A 23,934-nucleotide genomic window follows, 5' to 3' on the forward strand; every position below is an offset into this window, starting at 1 on the left:
TAATGACATAAAGAGCCCGCCCCCTAGGTGGCCATCTGCATGTATGCGCCATTCTCAAGGCACACTAACAGTCCAGGTATTAAGAATATCCATGCTTGAGCACAGGCGACTTGTTTAGTACCTCACTATGATTTAACCATCTGTGCTCAAGCATGGGTATCCTTAAAATCTGCCGGGTCTGTCATGGTGCATACACACGGTCAGAGTTTTCTTCAGATCTGAACGATAACGATTTAAAAAATCGTTCATATCTGAAGGAAAATCTGACATGCCTGGACGATGGACGATGCGTGTTCCTGATGGTCAGTTAACGATATCTGACATCTGATGTGTTTGCAGTCAGACTTGGATGATTCCATTCATTTTAATGCAGTCAAAAATCGTTCAATTGTTCAAATCTTTGGTAAAATCGTTCATCTGACAAATCTGACCGTGTGTATGCGCCATAAGTGTGCCTTGATGGAATTTGAAAAGCACTGGTATAGAGGAGCAGATTCAGATGCCCAAATACATTTTTATTTATTTAACACATGACATTCAAACAAAAACTCTAATCTAGACCACAGTACTAATTATTGCATAACCATAATAATAATAATAAGACCATACTTTTGGGCATGAGTGATATTATTACTACAATTCATCCCCAGATTAAAATGAATAGCACAAGGAGTTATCTTTTATTAAATATGTAGTGTTTCATAATCACATAGCGATCTGCATTTAAAAAAAAAAAAAAGTATGCTACTAGCACATGATGCTGGTAATTAGCCCCCTCCAGTCACTAAGAGTTAGTGGGGCTGTACTGGAAGCATTGGGATATGTTTACTGCTGAGCATGCGTGTCAGTGAATTAATATTCCAATGACTGGAGCTCCCTCTGTTCTGGTTATGAAAGTAAAATAGGGACTTTGGCCCTGATTCAGAGCCGGACGCTCTGACAGAGTGCTCGCTCTGAATCAGGGCTTGCGACGAGACCCTTGTGGTAGGGTCTCGTGGCCGTAAGCCCCAGAGAGCCGAAAGCTCTCCCAGTGACATCACTTGTGATGTCAGTGGGGCCGGCCCCAGACGGTAGGCGTTCCCATGGGAACGCCTCCATCTGGGCAGCCACCCCCCCGACCCGTCCACCAAAGGGGGCGTGCTGTCACTCAACATCGACAGCATGCCCCCCTTGGTGTGAGACCCGGAGCGACGGATTGCCCGTCGCTATCTGGGTCTCGCGTATGCGCATGACGGAGCCGGCTCTGTCGTGCGCATGCGCTCTGGGCCACCATCGACCCAGTTGCAAGCACTCAGCGCTTGCAACCAGGTGTGAATCAGGCCCATTGTGAATAGGACTAGGAGTGACAAACTACTGGAAAGTGAAAACCTTTTCCCAATGTTGTTGCATATTCGGGACATGAAAGTGCAGTAGAGGATAGTAAGGTTGGAGTGCGACAAATGTATGGACACTATGAGCCTGATACCGGTTACAAGCAGGCACATATATGGGCGTATTCGGAATGTGGGTGACATGCACACGGAACGCTAATGCAACTATACTGTACGTATGTATTGCATTGGGCAACTTCTTTCGTACGTGAGAGCACTAGTGCACTGCTGAACGCAGATCCCGATGATCGTGAATCTAAGCAGGTGCAGAACGGGACTGTGATCTCACACGGAGACTGTCAGTGAATCCCTCCGTTTCCTGAAATGGCGGCGTGTCGCCGCCATTGGGGAGGGGGGGGGGAAGAGGCCAGGATCTCCGTCGGCTGACTGAGATTTCTTGGCTTCTTTCTCTCATCTACGGCAGCCGGCTGTGTGACCCCATGGGTCACCTTAGCCGGCCGATGTTCCGCAGAGTATCCGATGCTGCGTTGGACAACGCAGCTCGGATACGTAATACAGCCGGAGGTGTGATGCTTCCTGTGCATTACCATATCAGCAAAGATGAAATTGCAAAGCTGCTTGTGAGCAGCTTTGCAATTCCGTCTGCAGCTGAATCAAGCCCTATGTACTAACCCTTGAAGAAAGAGAGAAATTGGACGGAGATAAAGTACCAACCAATCAGCTCCTGTCACTTTACAGGCTGTGTTTGAAAAATGACAGTTAGGATTTTATCTCCAAGAATTAGTACATAGACCAGACGTACCCCATGCTGCATGCAAAAGTTACGCCTGAAATTGGCATCCCCTCGGCATACTCATGACCACTACACTCCCAGACGGTTACCTTCCTTTACACTCTAGGTGCCCACACACATACCGACTTTTCATCCAATTTGGCCGATTTCGACGAATTGTGACGACAGATCATGTAAAAAATGGCCAAATCGTGAGTTTCTACTCTTGATCACGATGCCGATGCTCGTCCCCGCTCGTAGTACCTTGCATCTTCAGATCTGCCGTGCTGTAGGGCAGATCAGCCAATCTGGGATACAATGCACTGGCTGCAAGATAGATCTTAAGTCAGATTGGACATTTTTAACTCCAAATCGTGACCACGACTGCCTGGGGAGAGTTCAGGGGAAATCGTGTACATCGGCTGATTGGGAGCAAGTCGGTATGTGTGCGGGCACCATCAGACAGAGGTAACCACCTGAGTTCCGTCCGACTTGGAATTGTCTGCATACACACAAACATGCTAAAGTTTGCTACAGTGCGTGAGCAATTTACTAAAACTGAGAAGATGCGTCCAGGGCCGCCGATACCAACTGTAGGCCTGGGAGAGATAAGGGGTGGGACCAAATTCTGGGAGGCCATGCACCTTCAGGAGGAAAAAAACTATGAAAAAATACTAGAAGACAGTTCATCCGGAGGGGGATGGCCATCGGTGAGTTGTCCATCCACTGCAGGAGAGAATGGCGGGCCGCGGGCCAATTAAAAAACAGGGGTGTGGCTTTGCGGCGCCGGGGCTAAGCTCCGTCCCATCAGAAAAAAAAACCAAAACAAATTGGCTCACACTCGTTCATCAATGGCTAAGAACCATTGGCTCTTAGCCATCAATGGTAAATATAGTCAACATCGGACATAAACCATCGATGATTTCAAATCATCGATGGACGATGGCCATCCCTACCCCAGGGGGGCTGGCGAGCTGTGGAGGAGAAATGACCCCCTCCACAGCGCACTCTGGGTCTCATTCAGACCCGCTTGCGAGCGCTGGACACTCGCAAGCGGGTCAATGTTACCCAAATGCGCATGCGCACGACGGAGGCGCCGTCGCTTGGGGTCTCGCACCAAAGGGGGCGTGCTGTCGATGGTAAGTGTGCCTTTGGTGGGCGTGCCGGGGGCGTGGCTGCCCAGACGGAGGCGTTCCCATCGGAACGCCTACCATCTGGGTCCGGCCCCACTGACATCACTAGTGATGTCAGTTGGAGTGTTTTTGGCTCTGATAGAGCCAAAAGCACTCCGGGCTTGCGGCAGACGAGACTCTACTGCAAGACCATCGCGACCATCTTTTTGGCCGCTCGCATAAGCTGTGGGTGGTCACCCACAGCTATGCGAGCGGCCAGGAGGCAGCTCCATTTTAAGCTAGGCCGGCCCTGATTCAGAGCGAGCGCTCTGGTCAGAGCATCCGGCTCTGAATCAGGCCCTCTGTGCAGAAGGAGACATTTCTCCCCCTCATAAGCTTTCCGGGCCCCTCAGACAAAGCTAGGCCCGTATATTCGGTACCTGCTCACCCCCCCCTCCCCTCCCCCTCAGTGCCGTTGGATGCGTCAGACCTGCCTGTAGCTAAGTAATGTGCCTCTGTGTTATTTGTCCCTTGTTTTCTTATTCACAAACAAAATAACACAGCCAAGTATCCCCCATGTATTTTTAAGCACCATGTGGTCTGATGTGGAGAGGTAGAAGTCCCTGATCTCAGTGCACCAGGTGACACTTGTCTTCATATAATGAGGTTCTGTTCAGCAGGTGAATTTCTTTGAGTAAAATAGTGGTGGTGTCACACCCAACCAGCAGAGGATTATCACAGCCTATGCCTGGTGGTGCTTGTGTTGCTGGTATTTGCGGTAGTGGCTCTGGATGGTCAGTGCAGCTTGTTCTGTGGCATCTTGTGCTGACATCTCTCCCTGTGGATTTGCTGCCCTCCTCAGGCCTAAAGAGGAAACACACATAATAGTTTGCTTGTTATCATGGTCAGATACTTCCTAATCAACTATAAATAGCAATCCCTCGTCCTCTGCTCAGATGGGAGGATTAGCAAAAATCTAATCCGATTACGGAACGGACTTGTGGGACATTTGTGGAGAGGACATGTATTACGTGCATGTATTTCTAATACAGTACTACTTAGAGCTATACTAAAAGGTGTAGAAACAAATAAATAGGAAGTCACTTGTTTGCATAGTGGTTAGCATTGTTGACTTATAGCGCTGAGGTGTTGGGTTCCTTTCCCATCAAGGCCCTATCGGTGTGGAGTTTGTATAGTCCCATATACACTTAGACTGCCAACCGTTAAAATACTTGAAGTAGCATTTTACCTTGGGCAGCCGACATAGGGGTCTTTGTACTAAGCTTTGGAGAGAGATAAAGTACAAACCAATCAGCTACTGTCATCTTTCAAACACAGCCTGTAAAGTGACAGTTGGGAGCTGATTGGTTGGTACTTTATCTCCATCCAGTTCATCCCTCTCCAAGGGGGAGATGTACTAAGCCTTGATAAGTGGAGAGTGATAAGGTACTAACCAATCAGCTCCTATTACTTTACCAGCAATGTTTGAAAAATGGCAGTTAGGAGCTGATTGGTTGGTACTTTATCACTTGTTATGGCTTAATACATCTCCCACTTCAAGTTTTAGTACATAGACTCCATAGTCCTGCATATCTCCTGATTGTCAACATAATAATTGTCAAAAATAACATATGTATTCCCACTTTGAAGCACTGTGGAATATGTGTGCGCTATATAAATATTAATAAATGAATAGCTATGACATTCAAAATGTGTAAGCAAAGAGAATACTGAGAAGGATGAGCTAGAACATTAAATTTACATACAAAGTAACATACTAACTGCAACGGTATCACATTAACACATGCAATACAACACATACATGTTAAAGTACATATTCGGGACACTGCTGGAGGGGCTATCACACGGGTGCTAGGTGCCTGCAATATGATATTTCCTCTCAGCTCTTATAATGAGGTTATGCTGCACACAAATGATATACAACTATGGAATCTAATCACACTATTTCAAATTGTATTGACCAAGTTGATTTACCCATTGTTTGAATACAATTGTATCCCTGATTGCATTTGTACAAGGGTCATATATGACACAATTCTAATAATATGAATCATTAACGATCCATACTAATAATGTATACTGTTAATGAAGAGTGTGCAGGAAATATGAAAGGGTGATGTAATCGGTTTAAATACCAACATTGTACATTTATATTTATAGCCAACGATTCAACTAGAAAACACATTTACAGGAAAAGATTTAACCAAACTGAATCAGAACTGGAATTTGCATATAGAAAATTATGTTGAGTTGAAATAATTGAAATGTATATTTTTGTATTTCTACTCCATGATGTTCATTCAAGTCACTTGCTCCCCTGGGATGCATTCATTATACTGACAGTGACACTATCGGCAGCAGTATGCCAGCACCACACAATGCTACTTCAAGCATTTTAACGTTGTTGACAGTATAACTTTAGACATGCTGCTTATACCCCATGCTCCAATTTACTGCTGTTAAAATGGGAATCGGACCTAAGCCCGGCGGATGAAATACAGATGCCGGAAGGCCGGCAGATCCCGACTGAGGTGAGTATTTACCTGAACCCTCCCTTAGTGGTGCCTAACCTCCCACCAGGGGTGCCTACACCTAACCCCCCTCCCCGAACCCTAAACCTAACCTCCTCCCGGGAGTGCCTAACCCCCCCCTTCCCCTAGCCTAATCCTAACCCTCCCGGGGGGGTGACTAACCTAACCCTCCCCGCCCGCGGGTATGAGCTCCTGACGCCCGGCTTACCTATGTTCGGTATGCCGGGAGTCGGGATTTTGGCGTGGGGCTAAAGATAGGCGCCTATCATTAGTCCTATGCCGGGCTTCAACTGTCCGGAAGCCGGCGGTCAGCTTCTGTAGCCTGGTTGTACCGACAGTCACCCCTCCGAACCCTTTCTCTCCTTCTATGCCTTTGAAGATCACTCCTTTTATCTCTTCTTCCCCCTTTACCCCAAGTTATCATCATCTGCAGACTTAATGATCCTCACTTACAATACCTACATAACTTTGCTGCTTGGCTATTCCACTTCCTCTCAGCTGACCTCTCCTCTCTCATTCACCCTATCAATACTGCTCCTTATATACTCCTTAACTTCACCCAATGGATGTCAACTGCCTCCATGGTCACTGTCTCAACCTAGTATTCTCTTACCTCTGTGACATCTCTAATTTCTCCAACTCAGTCTTCCCTAATCAAACACTTTCTTCTGCAGCTGCCTCCCCTCCAAACACCACACAAGTTCTCACACACTCTGCAACACCTTAAGTTTAAACCTATCCTCTTCTTGACCTCTAGAGAACCTCTTATTACACATATATCTGCTGTTGCCCCAATGTAGCTGTCTCTTCCCATAACACCACAATCTCTAAAGCCTTTGATGCAGCAATACTAGCCACAGCACTGTGTCTCCATCTCTCCAAGCCCCCAGTCTGCCGATTGTCAATAGAGAAAATCCCCCTTCGATGGCGACTTAGAGACGTATTCAATTTGAGCAGACCCGCGATACATTTCCGCCTCCCGGACTTTTCGCCTACATCGCGTGTTTTGCAAGTGGAAAGGTATCGCGCGCGTGCCCGTGCGTGCCCGCTTATCCCCGTATTCAATTTGAAAGTAGGTGAAAATGGGACCCGGCGAAACTTAAACAAGCGGAAAGTCCTGTCAGATTTGGGGAAATCAGCCTGACACCCCCCAAAAGATGATCTGACATGGGGTTAGCTATGGTTACCCCCGATTTGGCTTGCTGAAGGTATTTGGTCTTTTTAAACAGACTCAATAGCTGCTAAATAGTGTTTTTGTATAAGTGGTGCAGAATAGTATTCAGGAGTATTTTTTCCAGAAAATAACTTATCCCAGCAAATTTGGGGTACTTGAAAATGGGGGCCAGCATATTTTATGCTAAAGTTAAGTTGAAAAAAATCATGAAAAATCCACCTGTTGCAAGCCCCTGCAATGAAAAAACCACCTGGGTCATACTTGGGGACCCCCCAGAGTCTAGTTCGCTAGTTTTTAAATTTTTTGTTTTCGCCCCATGTGTCCTCATACATCTAGCCTCAATACTCCACACAGCGCAACTAGCCTGGGGTGAGTGAGCTGCCATGTCCCGTGCTACTCTGCTAGTGTCAGGTGTCTTTTAGACGAAAATGTGTCCAAAGCTGGCCATACACGTTACAATTATCGGGGCGATCCACCCTATAGCCGCGGATTGCCCCGATAATTGTAGCGTGTGTGCGGCGACCGAGGGTTAAATATTGCTCGGTCGGGCATGCCGGATTGTCCAGCATGCCCGTTCGATGCAATATTTAACAGGTAAACTGCCGGCCGCATCGGGCTGTGTGTGCCCAGCTGCGGCCGACAGACAGACATTTCCTGTGTTCTTGGAAGGAACGGAAATGTCTCCTCCCCCGGGGGCGGAGCGCAGATGTCAGGCTAATACACTATGAGAGATCTCTCAGTGTATGCCATGGACATCTGCAGCTGCCAGGCATGACAGGCATTTTATCTGCACATGTATGGTCAGCTTTAGTCACAATGTGATGCAACTAGGACGCACCAGCAGACTGTGCTGATTACTATGATATGTGACACTTGTATATCTCTGTGCACCTGAGTCTGTATATGAAGCACAACGGAACTTGGAATGAAAAAAGTTGTAGCACTGAGTATACAGAATCAGGGACTCCGTCACACACAGATGTACAAGTGCCGCATATCCAATAAATCAATGTATCGGCGGCAGCTGTTTTCGTTCCAAGTTCCGTTGTGCTTCAACTACAGACTCAGATGCACACAGATATACAAGCAGTGGCGTAACTATGGAGGGTGCAGGGGGTGCGGTTGCTATGGGGCCCGGCGGCTTAAGGGGCCCGCCGGCCCAGCGATCGCACTCCCTGCACCATCCATATGCCGGGCGCCCACTGAGATTGTGTTACCAGCGGACGCCCGACTCCTACTCAAACTCCCGGCGGCAGCCTGAGGACGGAGCTCACTCCGTCTTCCGGGTCGCGCAGTGCACTATGGGAGTGACGTCATGACGTCACTCCCATAGTGCCGAGGAGCGGGCGCCGGGGTGGACGGCGGCTTCACAGGAGTGGGGATAAAGGTAAGGGTTTTTTTGTTTGTTTATTCGTGTGTGTGTGTGTGTGCGCACGTCCGCGCGCGTGGGGGGAGGGGGGGGGGGGCAACTACCGGGATCTCACTACTGGGGGCAGCTACAGGGGGCTCACTTCTGGGGGCAGCTACAGGGGGCTCACTACTGGGGGCAGCTACAGGGGGCTCACTACTGGGGGAAGCTACAGGGGGCTCACTACTGACGGCAGCTACAAGGGGCTCACTACTGGGGGCAATTACATGGGGCTCACTACTGGGGGCATTACAGGGGGCTCATTACTGGGGACAACTACTGGGGGCTCACTTCTGGGGGCACTGCGTAAGGGGCACCATTACAGTGGGCATTTAATGTTTTAGGGGAACTACTGTGGTTATTGCGTAAGACCTAATTTAGGGGGGCCCCTTAAAAATGTTGCTATGGGGCCCAAAAAGTTCTAGTTACACCCCTGTATACAAGTGTCACATATCAAATGAATCAGCGCAGTCGGATGGTGCATCCTAGTCGCATAGCGAGTTAGATTATTTTTTGCCAAAAAAAGACACCCTGCACTAGCAGAGTCCCACAGGACCTGGTGCCCCGAGAGGGGCTTTTTGGCACGACTGCAGCAAAGATGTGTAAGTTAGCTTTAGGGATGAGCTGGATTACAAAACATACATAGGCGGAGATTTGTCAAAGCTTGGAGAGGGCTAGGTCTATTTACTATGCCATGGATGGAGATAAAGTACCAAGCAATCAGCTCCTAACTACCATGTTACAGGCTGTGTTTTGAAAAATGACAGGAGCTGGTTGGTTGGTACTTTATCTTCATCCAAGGTTTAGTGAATAGATCCCAAAGTACCAACCAATCAGCTTCTGTCACTTTATAGGCTGTGTTTGAAAACCCCCCCAAAAAATGACAGGAGCTGATTGGTTAGTAGTTTATCTCTCTCCAAGGTTTGGTACATCTCCCCCTTTATCTCTCTCCGAGCTTTGATAAATCCCCCCGATAATCTTTAAATATTTTGTTTAAAAACCAGCAAAATAAAAAACAAATATAGAAAAGAAATGGGTAACACATAGCGTGCAATAAAATTGTTGTGTGCGCTAATCTCTTGTATTCATATTTATTGTGCTCTTTATTTGGGCTTTATTCGCTTAAATCTTTTCCTTTTAATCAGGGATTTTATTATAAAACACCCATTAATATACAATCTCTTGAACAGTAGGGAATTGTTATTATAGATCATTATGAACCACAATTGATTCTATGATGCAGCCTAATAGGAAAATCCTCATACAGCCAGTGTACCATCCTCTAGTTGTAGGGGGGAATACAAAGATATTGGTCTCACAGTATGAACTACAGTTCCCCAGAGAGTACCGATAATGTATCATGCAAAATTGGCTACAGGCAGATACAGCTGAGAATAATGGTGTGATCCTTAGCATATGGATTACTGCGTGCAGTGGCGTCACTCGCCCCAGTGACGCCCAGAGCAGGTCCCGGAGAGGATAGTAGTACGCGTGCCGAAGCCGTGTCTGCCATTACAAAAGGGGCGTGGCCTCATGGGCTGAACCCCCGTTTTAGTCACTCCGGGGGTCCGGAGATGCGGCCTGCCCCTGGGGACCAGTCTGTGTGCAGCACCCAGCTACTGTCAGTGAGGAGTCGGCACTTTGGTGTCACCCCTCGGCGGGTGACACCAGGGTGCGGCCCGCACTCCGCTTGTGACGACACTGATTGCGCGCAGTGTATTAGATAGTTTGTATATAGCCTCAGAATAATACCCTTTCAGTTGTAGGAGTTATATAGTTGCAGTGTTGATGATCTAATCTTCCCCAACTTCAAAGGGTTACTATAATGGGCATTGTTCCTAATCAAACTACATACAGGTTATGGTTTATCTAGCTCAAGCAATGCAGCTATCTCCTCTGGCTCTCTATGAGCTTGAATATAGTTACTGAGGTAGTGACATCACCACTAAAATAGGAATTAAGAGGGTCAATATACTGGTACACTAATATATATGGCAGTGGTCTTGTTTGAAGTCATTTTGGATCATTAAAAATAATACAGTTGAAGCTATTTAATTTCCTATTTTGAAGCCATTTCCTAATACGGCCAGCATGTTGGTGCAGCCGCAGCTATTATCTTGCACAGTTTTCCTTTTCATACATTTTTGGAAACGTGCCCCATTGTGTTCTTTAGCTGCATTTTCCTGATCAAAACTGTGAAAAACAGGCCCTGTGACCACAGCAGCTGTCATATCCATCCCTAGCTTTAGCTCATATATCCTCGCGGGAAAGGTACACTTTAATCAGAAACTCCGTACAAGGAATCACAGTATCCAAACAACAGAATGTGAGATTTGTGCTAATGGGGGATATTTTCCGCCCCAGCTACAGTAAGAAGACCGTTGATCTGTTGTTGGGAACAACATGAAGTCTCCGATTGGCTGATTGTGCTCAGTTTTGCATCCTTCAGTTGGCAGTGATTGTCCAGACAGAATACAGAGCAGATGAGGCTCGGTACTGTATACTGGCAGTCAGATGTGGCTTTGCTTTATGTGTTTCCATTCTGTATTGTATACTGCTGCCAGATGGGGATTCGCAGTGGTTACTGGTTTACAGGTGAGGCCTCGAATAATATGTGTGTAAAAACAATTCGCAAATCTGCACCAAAAAACAAGCCCTATCCCCACATTGCCTCCGATGTCTTATCTCTGTATTACACAACGCAGTCAGTATGGACCTACTGTACTCACTGTTTGCTGTGCTTCTTCATACAGTTCTGACCTGCCGCAGCCTTGGCAGCTCTCCTGACGCTGAGCTGCGTAGGAGATCGCAAGGGATAATTTATGCCGTGTTCAGTTTGTAGACGAACATTTTGACTAAAATTAATTCGTCGACAACATTTTTTTTTTTTTTGAGGACTAATCTGCAACGATAATGATAATATAAATATTTTAATAATGAAAATTTCGTCTCTAAATCTGTGTTCAATTTTAAATAAGTGACTAAAACTAAATTCCTTGTAAAAATTAACACTATCACTACATATACTATTTCCTATTTTTGAAGTAGAGTTATTTTACATTTTTAAAGAATAAGTATGTGCTCTAGATATTTGCAGAACATAAATAAACATGACCTGTGTGAAAGAAATATGATTTTGTATTGCACTTGTTCTAACAAACTTGAGGCATTAATTTATATATGATATATATGGGAGGAGTACTACGGTAAGTCAGTATGTGTATGATATATGGGAGGAGTACTACGGTAAGTCAGTATGTGTATGATATATGGGAGGAGTACTACGGTAAGTCAGTATGTGTATGATATATGGGAGGAGTACTACGGTAAGTCAGTATGTGTATGATATATGGGAGGAGTACTACGGTAAGTCAGTATGTGTATGCTATACAGTATGGGAGGAGTACTACGGTAAGTCAGTATGTATGATATATGGGAGGAGTACTACGGTAAGTCAGTATGTGTATGATATATGGGAGGAGTACTACGGTAAGTCAGTATGTGTATGATATATGGGAGGAGTACTACGGTAAGTCAGTATGTGTATGATATATGGGAGGAGTACTACGGTAAGTCAGTATGTTTATGATATATGGGAGGAGTACTACGGTAAGTCAGTATGTATGATATATGGGAGGGGTACTACGGTAAGTCAGTCTGTGTATGATATATGGGAGGAGTACTACGGTAAGTTAGTATGTATATGATATATGGGAGGAGTACTACGGTAAGTCAGTATGTGTATGATATATGGGAGAAACACTACGGTAAGTCAGTATGTATGATATATGGGAGGAGTACACCGTTAAGTCAGTATGTGTATGATATACAGTATGGGAGGAGTACTACGCTAAGTTAGTATGTATATGATATATGGGAGGAGTACTATGGTAAGTCAGTATGTGTATGATATATGGGAGGAACACTACGGTAAGCCAGTATGTATATGATATATAGGAGGAGTACTACGATAAGCCAGTATGTGTATGACATACAGTATGGGAGGAGTACTACGGTAAGTCAGTATGTGTATGATATATGGGAGGAACACTACGGTAAGTCAGTATGTATAGTATATATGGGAGGAGCGCTACGGTAAGTCAGTATGTATATCATATATGGGAGGAGTACTACGATAAGCCAGTATGTATGCTATATGGGAGGAGTACTACGGGAAGTCAGTATGTGTATGATATATGGGAGGAGTACTACGGTAAGTCAGTATGTATATGATATACAGTATGGGAGGAGTACTACATTAAGTTAGTATGTATATGATATATGGGAGGAGTACTATGGTAAGTCAGTATGTGTATGATATATGGGAGGAGTACTACGCTAAGTTAGTATGTATATGATATATGGGAGGAGTACTACGGTAAGTCAGTATATGTATGATATATGGGAGGAACACTACGGTAAGCCAGTATGTATATGATATATAGGAGGAGTACTACGATAAGCCAGTATGTGTATGACATACAGTATGGGAGGAGTACTACGCTAAGTTAGTATGTGTATGTTATATGTGAGTACTACTATGGTAAGTCAGTATGTATATGATATATGGGAGGAACACTATGGTAAGCCAGTATGTATATGATATATAGGAGGAGTACTACGATAAGCTAGTATATATATGATATATGGGAGGAGTACTAAGGTAATTCAGTATGTGCATGATATATGAGAGGAACACTACGTTAAGCCAGTTTGTATATGATATATGGGAGGAGTACTAAGGTAATTCAGTATGTGTATGATATATGGGAGGAGAACTACGGTAAGTTAGTATATATATGATATATGGGAGGAGTACTACGGTAATTCTGACTCGCCGCGGCTACCGGAGCAATTCATTATTGCTCCGGCGCAGTGACAGCTGATGCAATATCAGCTCTTCCCGCGAGCGGCTTCACTGCTCCTTTTCGGAGCAGTGAATCTTTTTCACCCATGCACACACAAGTGCCTCGACGTCCGGCGGAAGGAGCCAGACAGGGGCGGAGGGATCCGAAAGGATCCCTCATCACAACCTGGACCTCTTTCCCATAGGGAAGGAGCAGGTTGCGATGCCGGAGTAGGAGCATTCACCATCTGAAGATGGGGAATGCTCCCGCAGTCGAGCTCCGAAAATATTGTACTTTCGGAGCTTGATGAATTCTGGCCCCATACTAGTGGATGGGGACAGCGGGCCATTCCGCAAAGGGAAGGTAAGTAGGAGATATCTGTGATACTAGTGTATGGCGACAGCGGGCCATTCCGCAAGAGGAAGGTAAGTAGGAGATATCTGTGATACTAGTGTATGGGGACAGTGGGCCATTCCGACAGAGGAAGGTAAGTAGGAGATATCTGTGATACTAGTGTATGGCGACAGCGGGCCATTCCGACAGAGGAAGGTAAGTAGGAGATATCTGTGATACTAGTGTATGGCGACAGCGGGCCATTCCACCAGAGAAAGGTAAGTAAGCTATATGTGTGATACTAGTGTATGGCGACAGCGGGCCATTCCACCAGAGAAAGGTAAGTAAGCTATATGTGTGATACTAGTGTATGGGGACAGCAGCCATTCCGCAAGAGGAAGGTAAGCAGGAGATATCTCTGATATCTCCTGCTTTACCTTCTTGATGAATGGCCCGATTAATGCATTTTCACCTGCTTTTGTGAAAATTAAGTGATGATGAATAGGTCCCTAAATCTTGACTACAACAAAGAAGAAGAAAAAAAAGAAGAAACTCAAATGTGACTTTAAATCAACTACAATTTTAAATAAGCAACTAAGGGCCTGATTCAGAGCCGTTCGCTATTTGCGGTCGTTCGTTCAAAAACAAGGGGTGGCTATTCAAATGATCCCTTCGCTAATTGCAGTCTGTTCCCACCTCTAAGTCTGAACGAGCGCGCAAAACATACGCTCGTTTATTTCATAAAAACGCCCCCTGGCCGCTCGCACCATACGTCATGTCCGCTATTTATTAGATTAATCGAGTACATCGTACAGCGTATGAACTGCTCGCTATTCTTGTGGTTGGTTTTTGCTACCACAATTTTGCGAGCAGTTCTGGCTATAAAATAACCCAGTGACGTGGTCAATGACGCTGCTGTTTTAAATATGCACACCCATAAAACGCCCGTTTTGACCTTTAAGCACGCCTGCGATCGGATCTCCACTCCCCGTTTTCAAGCACCTTCCCTTGTTACCACCCACATACGCCTCTTTCTGTCACTCAAATTAGCAGGCATTCGCTATTTTGCAAGCACATGAATTTCGGCCACACTGACTGGTTTGCGCATGCGTATAACGATCCGTACGCATGCGCATTTGGGCAAACATCGATCAGAGCGAACGAGCTGCCGTTTATGAGTGGCTCTGAATCAGCCCCTAAGACTAAAACTAAATTGTGCGTATTTGCCTTTTCTGAATCAGGCCCTGGATGCATCAATACACCATAACTTTTATGATAACATTGGTGGCAGCACAGACCCAACCTAGGAACACTCAAGAGAGTTCAAATCCCCCCAACATCAGCAGATTTAGGGGTGCATTTACCATTGGAGGCAGTGAGCACTGAGAAATCTCATTCTGCAGTAATAAGTAATTATTTTATGGTGGTAGTTAACAAAACCCTTGCTGGGACAGCAGCTCCAGGCCATGACACTGTAAATGGCCAGCATTCATTTCAGATACGGGGGACAGGAGGAAGAGCTTCAAGCCTGCCATCATGAGGTCTCTCTCTGACAATGTTCTTACTATAGGGTTAGAGATTCGTTCAGTGTAAGACTGATGCATAAAGAGCCCACTGGGGGACGCAGTGATAGGGGCCCATGCTTAAAGGGTGTGGTCATCCACCAAGAGGGGGTGTGGTCATCCAGAGGGGTGTGGGTAGCCACCACAGTTGCCTGACTAACCATTAGGCAAATCTAGGTGTAGTTTCTATAGAAGTAAACTAAGAAACAATGTTTATCAGTGGTCCTGCTCCAGAAGGCAACTAACCCTCTCATAGAGTAACAATGTTTAATTTAGTGCACAGTCTGGAACAGGAACCCTTGGCCCCAAGGCAGGGAGGCCCATTGGGGATTTCCCCTGTACCTCTGTGGGCCAGTCCAACCTTGGATGTGTTCACCATCTGAAGATGGATTCAGCTATTGCTAGTTTAGTAAATTGGGCTAGACCCCAGTCCCCATTAAGAATAATAACGATTGTAATCTTCAGCGTTAGTTTGCCTAAATCAGGAGTTATTTGTGATATTTCTTGCATTAGGCTGTTCGTGAATACTTAAATCACCCAGAAACTACCACTGGCACATGAAATTCATTTTAATACATACTTCTTAGGCTGCAACCAAAGCAGATCAGTCACTGGGATAAGATACTGAAGAGTGAGCGTTTTTTTTTTTTTTTAAATATAAATATACAACATCCTTTAGTCACCACTCTTTCCAGTAGTTGTATACAGGCAGATTACCATGAACGTACACTGGGCCTGATTCAGCAAGGATTGCAAGTGCTAAGACGCACGCAGGCGGATGATTTTCGCGAACTCTGCATGCATCGCAGTGCGTATGCGCAAACCAGCCACTGCGACCGGGAATGAAATCGCAGTGTGTGTACGCAGACCCATCGCAGAGTGATTGACAGGAAGTGCCGTTTGAGGGTGGTCGAGCGAACGCTGGCGTGCCAGTGCCTTTGAACACCATTACAGGGGTGTGCATAATTAAGCCCGTACCACAGCATACGCAGCCTGAGCAGTAGATACTGACAGGAAGTTTAGCAGTTAGTGTATGAGGTCTGACCTGCCTTAATTGTGCGTGAGGCTCCGATGGTACTCACTGGTACCGATGTTTTCGCAGACTTGCAAGGTATTACGGATGTGAGTAAAGGGAAGTGGGCGTCTTTATGTTGTGCTGTGGCGGCATTGCCATCACAGTCATTTGCATAATTTAGCAGCAGGACTGCATATGCGCTTGCTGCCGCGATCGCATCAGCGATCCTTGCTGAATCAGGTCCACTGTTCTCTAGTACACAGGCGCAGCATACTGACCATGCTGGTCTCTGGCAGGGTATGTAGTACAGCTGTACTGACAACTTCCTCTTCTCTGAAACAAGATGGAAAACGTTAAATAAAAATGAGAGCATTGTGAGAAAAAAAAAACAATAAATATATAAATGCAGTCATTTACATAATCGTAATGGGATAGTGCAAGAACGTAATGTGAGTTGCCATGGTGATGCAACATTACACAGCACTATACAGCAGCAAAGTTGCACCGGGATTTTGAACAAATCAAATGATACAGTGGGGAAGGCCATTTCACACAGCTGTGAAGATCCAGAAATAGAATCATCGAGTTCTAAATTTCTTTTTGATCAAGTCCGTCGTTCAGGAGGACACCCATTCCACGCTGTGCAACTCATGCTGAACTGGTTGCATTTTTCACCCAAAATGCAGGTGCAAAATAAGGCCCAAGGATACACTCTCTACATAGATGGCAGACCTGAGCGTATCACAAAATGGATCCTTCCCCGCAAGTGTTTCTGCCAGGAGAGAACAGTAATATATGCACCTGGTTTGTCAGATTCATTTAGCAGGATTAGCAATAATTGCTATAGTTCCAGTACACAGTTCAAACACAATATAGGGGGAGATATATCAATCCTTAGAAAGAGATGAAGTGGAAAAGTTAGAAGCTGATTGGTTGTGCCTTATCTCTTTTCAAAGCTTGATATATCCACTCCAAAAGAACTTTAAATCTCATATGCATTTTTTCTTACAAAATACTTTGCAGCATTTACCTTTAAATACAGTGTATCTGTTGTCTGCCCGTTTAAATACAGTGTACTTGTTGTCTACCCCTTTAAGTACAGTGTATCTGTTATCTGCCCGTTTAAGTACAGTGTATCTGTTATCTGCCCGTTTAAGAACAGTGTATCTGTTATCTGCCCGTTTAAGTACAGTGTATCTGTTGTCTGCCCGTTAAAAAAATAAAAAATAAATTAAATCAGATTCTAGTTATTTTTTAGATGTACTACATAAATGATAGCTAGAATCTGATTGGCTATTATGTCCAACGTCACGACCTAGTTTGCGCCCCATTATACCATACACCAAACCTGTACGTTTCAACTTTTAAGAAAGCTGGAAAGATTTACTTCATTGATGGCAGCACAAACCCTTTTTAGAAGGTTTGATAAATCTCCCCCTTAAGGACAAATTCCCTTGGAGAAACATGGGCCTAAATGCAGAACAAGGCAATAATCTGCTTTGAAAAAATTCTCTCTTGTCCAAACTGCACTGCACCTACAGTAATGTGCCTTCTAACACTATGGATTGTTGGGGAAGAGAGCAGGTCCAGTGAAGGGGGGGACTAGGGGCACAGCTGTGCTGGGCACCTAGGTTCCAGGGGGCTCCAGAGCCCCACAAAGTAACTAGATCTAACCATTGCCTGCACTCCTGCAGTGATCAGCAGGGTGCAGGCTACAGAATCCGTCCAGGGAGCTGCTTTACTGCAACAGCAATGGGCGATGCGATAAAGCTTTTTTGTTTATTACGGCGCAGCGCGTGTGATGTCACAGGTGAAAGAGTAGAGGAACCGCGGTGGGCTGCCAGAAGAAAAGTGTGTGAGATGGAGGGCCACTGTGGGGCAGGAAAGAGACTGTGGGGGCCTCTACAAAAATAGGTGTTGTGACACAGTCAGGACAGGGGTCCCTCTCCTGGGATAGATGGACTTCCTCTTTATACACACAGCAGCCGTAGAAACAGGACACAAGTCTGGGGTTCTCGTACAAACTGGTCAGTGCCAGTCTTTATAGTGCAATATCAAAACTCAAAGAAACAAAACACAAAATAAACCCTAGCCCGGCTGGGCACTAACTAGACATCAAGTTCCCTCACTAACGGAACACTATATAAAACTCGTCCACAGTACCTTCTGGTTTGTAGCCAGCAGTGTCTCAGAGCAAGCTAACCTGCATGCCTGCTCTCCCAGGTATGAGACACTTAGCCCTAACTAGACCCAGCATATATTAGCCACTTCCAGCTGCAAGCACTGATGAGCCTGCTACAAGGCTGAAAGGCCCAAAACCTGGAGTGGCCTGTGGATGGAGCCCTCCCTCTCCTCACATCCACACCCCCAGTACCCATTCCGGATTTTCACAGAAGCCGACATTACTAGTTTGCTTTTCTAACAGACTTCTCCTGGGGTTTTTAAAAGACATAACACAGGAATCTGGGACAAATATAGAAGCCATTCCACACTTCTCCAGTGCTTCTATCACATATCCCCCCCCTTTGTTTCGACCTGTGGGGCAGAACAACTGCAGCCCCCAAACAATGGACACGTGACAAAGCATCTGCATTGACCAGCTGGCTTCCTGGCCTGTGTTCTACCATAAATTTAAAGGTTTGTGATGCCAAGAACCATCTCGTTATTCTCGCATTACTGTCCTTGTTTTCTGACATCCACTTCAGAGGGGCATGGTCAGTGATCAATCTGAACTTTCTTCCCACCAAGTAGTACCTGAGAGTTTCTAATGCCCACTTTTTTCGCCAATGCTTCTTTCTTGACTGTAGCATAGTTTCTCTCATGTACATTTAATTTCCGGCTTAAGAAGAAAATCGGGTGTTCTTCACCCTCTTTGCTTTGGGACAGGACCGCTCCGATGCCTACATAGGACACATCGGTTTGTACAACAAACTCTCTGTCAAATCAGGGGTCATCAGAACTGCAAAATGTATATATTACTGGCAATGGCGCTCACCACTGCTGGAATAATGAATAAGTGGTAAGACCAGAGTGCAGCTGCCAATCAAGGAAGTATGTGCAATTTCTCCAAAAAACAATAAAAAACAAATTGGCTACACAGTCTAGTCAATTAATAGTAATAAGAAAACATTTATTATCATCTCTCAAAAGAAAGATCCCAGTACATAGTCAATTAACCATATAAAGCGGTCTAATACAACAGCATATATACATAGAAATTTATAGTCTAAAATACAAAAATAGAGACACACAAAAAAAATAAAAAAATAAAAAATTAATGTTGGTCGAAATAGACAAATAAGCTGTGAAGCTGAATAAATGTAGTCCCGGAGTAATATCACTATTATTCACCTATAGGTGGCAAAGTGAATATAAAGGTAATGTTCCTTAATAGGTGCCGTGAGTCACAATATAAATTTTCACTGATGTTGGACTGCTTGCAAAATAGTAAATGGAGCGGTACAAATGAATCCCAATATGTGGCTGTATGGTGACAATACCAGCCACATATTAAACCAGGTATCTCACCTGTCTTCAGTCTCTAGGCACTGTGTTGTTCGCGACAGCGGCTTGATTAAATAGAGTAAATATTCTCAATGTCTGCAAGACGTCAATGTCGCTAGTCAAAATAGACAATGGTGAAATCCAGCTGGAATCCAATGCTCCCTCTCAGGTAGATAATACCACGTGCACCGCGGTCGGCGTTGGTAGGCCGTCTGTGAACTCTGCAGTTAGAGCCGTGAAAGAACGTGTCTGAATCAGAGATCCGTCCCTTATCCACAAGCCGGGTGTCAGCTGAGAGCGTACCGTTGCTGGTATTGAAGTGCCTGGGATGTGTATGCCGCTCTAGCAGTCGCAATCAGTGGCAACAATATTCTGCATAATCGTCCGGGTAGTGAATGGTTCAAGTTAAGGACAGAACTCAACGCGTTTCCGTGCTCCTCAGCACCTTCGTCTGGAGTAGAATGTATCTGCCATCATAGGAGTCTTTTTAAAACACACCTTTAATTATCCACAGATGTATCTAATCAGCTCCATTTGTAGCCATTCATCCCTTAGTAACCAAAGTTAGGCTTTTGTAGCTCACTGTGGTATCTATACATGTCAAGATTTACCTCACATTGATATAACATTAATGTATTAATCTCATATCGACAACAGTCATGAATTCGGCATAGTTAACACACTAAAGAAATGTAATATTTGTATATATGAAAGATTATTTAAAACAATTTAGCATCTTAAAGTTTATAATAAAGTTTATAATAAACTAGAGATATACAGAAATGACCCAATAGAGAAGGAATATAGATATATGTATATATCCGGACATATATAACATATCCCCAAACAATTAATAAATAAATATTCCTAAATATTCCCATGTGCTAATTCACATTAATTCCAAAATAAAAAATAAAAGTAAAAATGAAAAATCTAACATGCATCAAGTCGAGACAAAAACAGCAAACTTCATATAGACTAGAACCGAATGATAATATTGGAAGGAAATCCTCCCAAACACTTACATAATTCCACCTGCACAAATATATATGAACAGATACATCCCTATATTATCTATAAGTCCTAGGGAAATTCTATTCTTAAATAGATACCGGAATGTTTAATGATTGTAAGGTTGCGGAATATATATTAAACATTCCCTATGTGGTTTCCCAGACTTAGCCAGGCATATTCCTCTCCTCACTAATATTGAGATATATAGATTATTATTAATTCGAGATTGATGAATATTGGATAAATGACTAAAACATATACTAAAGAATAAAAAACATAATAAAAACTATATATAAGAAAAAGATTGCCAGATATATATGTATATATGGGCGCTAGATATACAACAAACGGATGATTTCCCTAGATGTTAGATAGAATCCAGCAGAAAATATACTAAAACTGTACTATATTGAATCTAACATATTAGTACCTAAAAGCCCGAGGGAACTCTAGTGCTGAAAGGGCTATATGTCAAAATCGGTACCTGTGATCTCATTGAGACCATCGGGTTGCAAAGTATTTAATTGATGTATCCAATATGTTCCTCGTAGACAAAGCCTAGGTTATCTGTCTCCCCTCCTCATAGTGGGTTTGATAGTTTCTATCCCCAAAATTTGTATACATTTGGGATTGCCTGAATGGTTTTCTATGCAATGTCTGGATAAAGAATGGTCTGTCAATTTCCGCAAAATGTTCCTCCGATGTTCGAGGAATCTATCCTTAAGTCAGCGTGTGGTACGGCCCACATAATGGATCCCACAAGAGCAACTAACTAAATAAATGGTATATGTAGAGTTACAATTGATATACGACTTTATATCAAATGATTTGTGGGTTCTATAAGATGGAAAGGAAACAGAATTATGTTGGATATATTCACACGTTATACACTTCATGGAGCCACATCTGAAGCAACCTATCCTACCTATGGGTAACCAGGTATGTGCATGTTTATCCTGATTAATGATTCCACAGGTGGGTTTAAATAATGTTGGTGCTAACAGATTTCCCAAATTTTGGGCTCTTTTAAAGATAACTCTCGTTCCGGTGCCCATTTAATTTTTTAATATAGGGTCTGTATATAATACTTTTTGATTAGTATTAATTATTTTCCTAATGTTGTCAGCTTCAGAGTTATATTTAGTTATAAACTTAATGGCTTCGGTGTAATTTGAAGGATGTCTATTGTGTGCAGATGTTTTCGGAATAAAATGTGACTTTCTTTCCATGTTGGCTTTTTTATTAAAGGAATCTTGTAACAATGAATCTGGATATAGTCTAGTCCGAAAAGCATCCATTAACTTGTCAGAATGGGCTAGAAATTCTTTCTTTTCTGAACAATTCCTATGGATTCTATGAAGTTGTCCTGATGGTATATTCTGCAACCATTTTTTATGATGGTTACTATTAAATGGAATGAAATTGTAACTGTCCGTTTCCTTTTGATATGTACAAGTTGAGATACATCCATCCTTGATGGAAACTGTAATATCTAAAAAATGTATCGATGTTCTGCTATATATACTGGTAAAAAAAAAATTGATAAGGGTTCTGATTCAAATATGAAACAAATTTATTTACCGACTCCTCATCTCCGTCCCACACAAAAAAGAGGTCATCTATATAACGCCCGTAAAGGACCAGGTTTACCCGAACTCGCTACCCCAAATGAGCTTTCCTCAAGGACGCCCATATAGAGGTTCGCAAAGCTCGGGGCAAACCTGGTCCCCATCGCCGTACCTCTGGTTTGAATATAATATTGGTGATTAAATATGAAATAATTATGAGACAGTATAAAATTTATACTGTTCAACAGAAATAGTTTAAGACACTCGGACTTAGTAGCATCTCGAACAAGAAAATGACGTACTGCTTCCAATCCTAATTTGTGGGGGATGTTGGTATACAGCGCCTGTACGTCGCAAGTAAACATGGAATAACTAGATTTCCATTCTATAGATTGAATCAATTCCAGGAAATGGGTAGTGTCACGTATATATGCTCTGTTGTTGTGCTATGGGTTGGAGGTGGGAGTCGACGAAAAAAGACAAATTCGATGTTAGGGACCCAATACCAGATATAATAGGGCGTCCGGGGGGGTTATTTATTGATTTATGCACTTTTGGTAGATGGTAATATGTGGGAGTTATTGGAAAAGATGGAAATAAAAAATCCATAGTTTCTTTAGTAATAACTCCCTCATTAAGTGCTTCATTTAATAATTTTTTAAGTTCTTTTTGAAATTTCAGTCGGGTTTTGTTCCAAAATCGAATAAAAAGTTTTAACTCCTAATTGTCTATTTGCCTCTGTGAGATAATCTTCCCTATTCTGCAAAACCAGCCCCCCCCCCTTATCGGCTGGTTTGATTATAATCGTTTGATCTGACATAAGGTTTGTTAAGGCTTGTTGTTCATTAGTTGGCAGATTATAGGTGTAATATGGTCTTTTGTTGTTTGTCTGATCACATAAACGTTTGAAATCTTCTAAAGTTGTTTTATAGAAAATATCTATTTGTGTACTATTATTGTGTGCTGGAAAAAATTTGGATTTACGTTTGAATTTATTCACAGTTGAATCTTGATTAATATCGAAAAGTCTAGCTGGTGGTGAAATATCAAGTGTATTCACCATATCACTATCGTTCTGTAGTTCTTCCAATATTTTTATAACATGGTCATCATTTTTATCCAAAATAATCGGTATCGACTCCTCAATCGTAGTGGAGTTAATTTTTTTAAGAGCAAAAAATCTCTTTCTACAGAGGCTACGTACATATCGATTCAATTCTGTGAATAATTCAAATAAGTTGGGTCTGCTAGATGGCGCAAATTTCAAGCCTTTTGACAACAAAGTGATTTCTGCTTTGGTAAGTGATTTTGATGAGAGATTAAAAATGCCTGTCGGCATATCTATTGAGTCACATTGTTTCTTTTTCTTTGTGGTATGTTTTTCCCCTCTAATTCCTCTCCTTCTCTTTCCCTTAGTCTCTTGGGTGTGTTGGTCTGTAATATCCTGTACCGATTTCTCCAAGAGAAGGGGGCTGGTATGGTATGATTCAAGTCTACCTGATTGTGTTGATGAAAAGGATGATGGATCGTAGAGGAATATGGATTAGTGGCTTTAGGTTTAGCCCCTTGTCTGTTGGGTGAAAAAAAAATTCTTTTTGGTGTTACATATTGTAAATGAGGTTTAAAATATCCTCGTGTATGTATATCTCTCTGTTGTTTTGGAGTGTATCGTCTCTCATTAGGGGAATAGGTTCTCTCTATCGGTCTATGTCTAGACCTAGTGCTGTAGTTTAGAGGGTGAA

The 23,934-nt window shown here is 43.5% G+C and overlaps 1 protein-coding gene across 1 annotated transcript in view; it reads right to left on the reverse strand.

Annotated features, from left to right (window-relative positions):
* Nucleotides 1–3,693: 3,693 nt before the first annotated feature.
* LOC148477918 (uncharacterized) overlaps nt 3,694–23,934 on the reverse strand; it is a 72,389-nt gene continuing 52,148 nt past the window's right edge. The window contains exons 3-4 of the mRNA XM_088456005.1: nt 16,385–16,439; nt 3,694–4,079 (exon numbers count right to left, since the gene is read on the reverse strand). Of these exons, the coding sequence (XP_088312131.1) occupies nt 3,958–4,079; nt 16,385–16,439 (177 nt within the window). The 3' untranslated portion in view covers nt 3,694–3,957. The remainder of the gene's footprint in view (nt 4,080–16,384; nt 16,440–23,934) is intronic.

Source organism: Taudactylus pleione, unplaced genomic scaffold (assembly GCF_031769625.1).
Source record: "Taudactylus pleione unplaced genomic scaffold, aTauple2 ptg000683l, whole genome shotgun sequence".
NCBI classification, from domain to species: domain Eukaryota; kingdom Metazoa; phylum Chordata; class Amphibia; order Anura; family Myobatrachidae; genus Taudactylus; species Taudactylus pleione.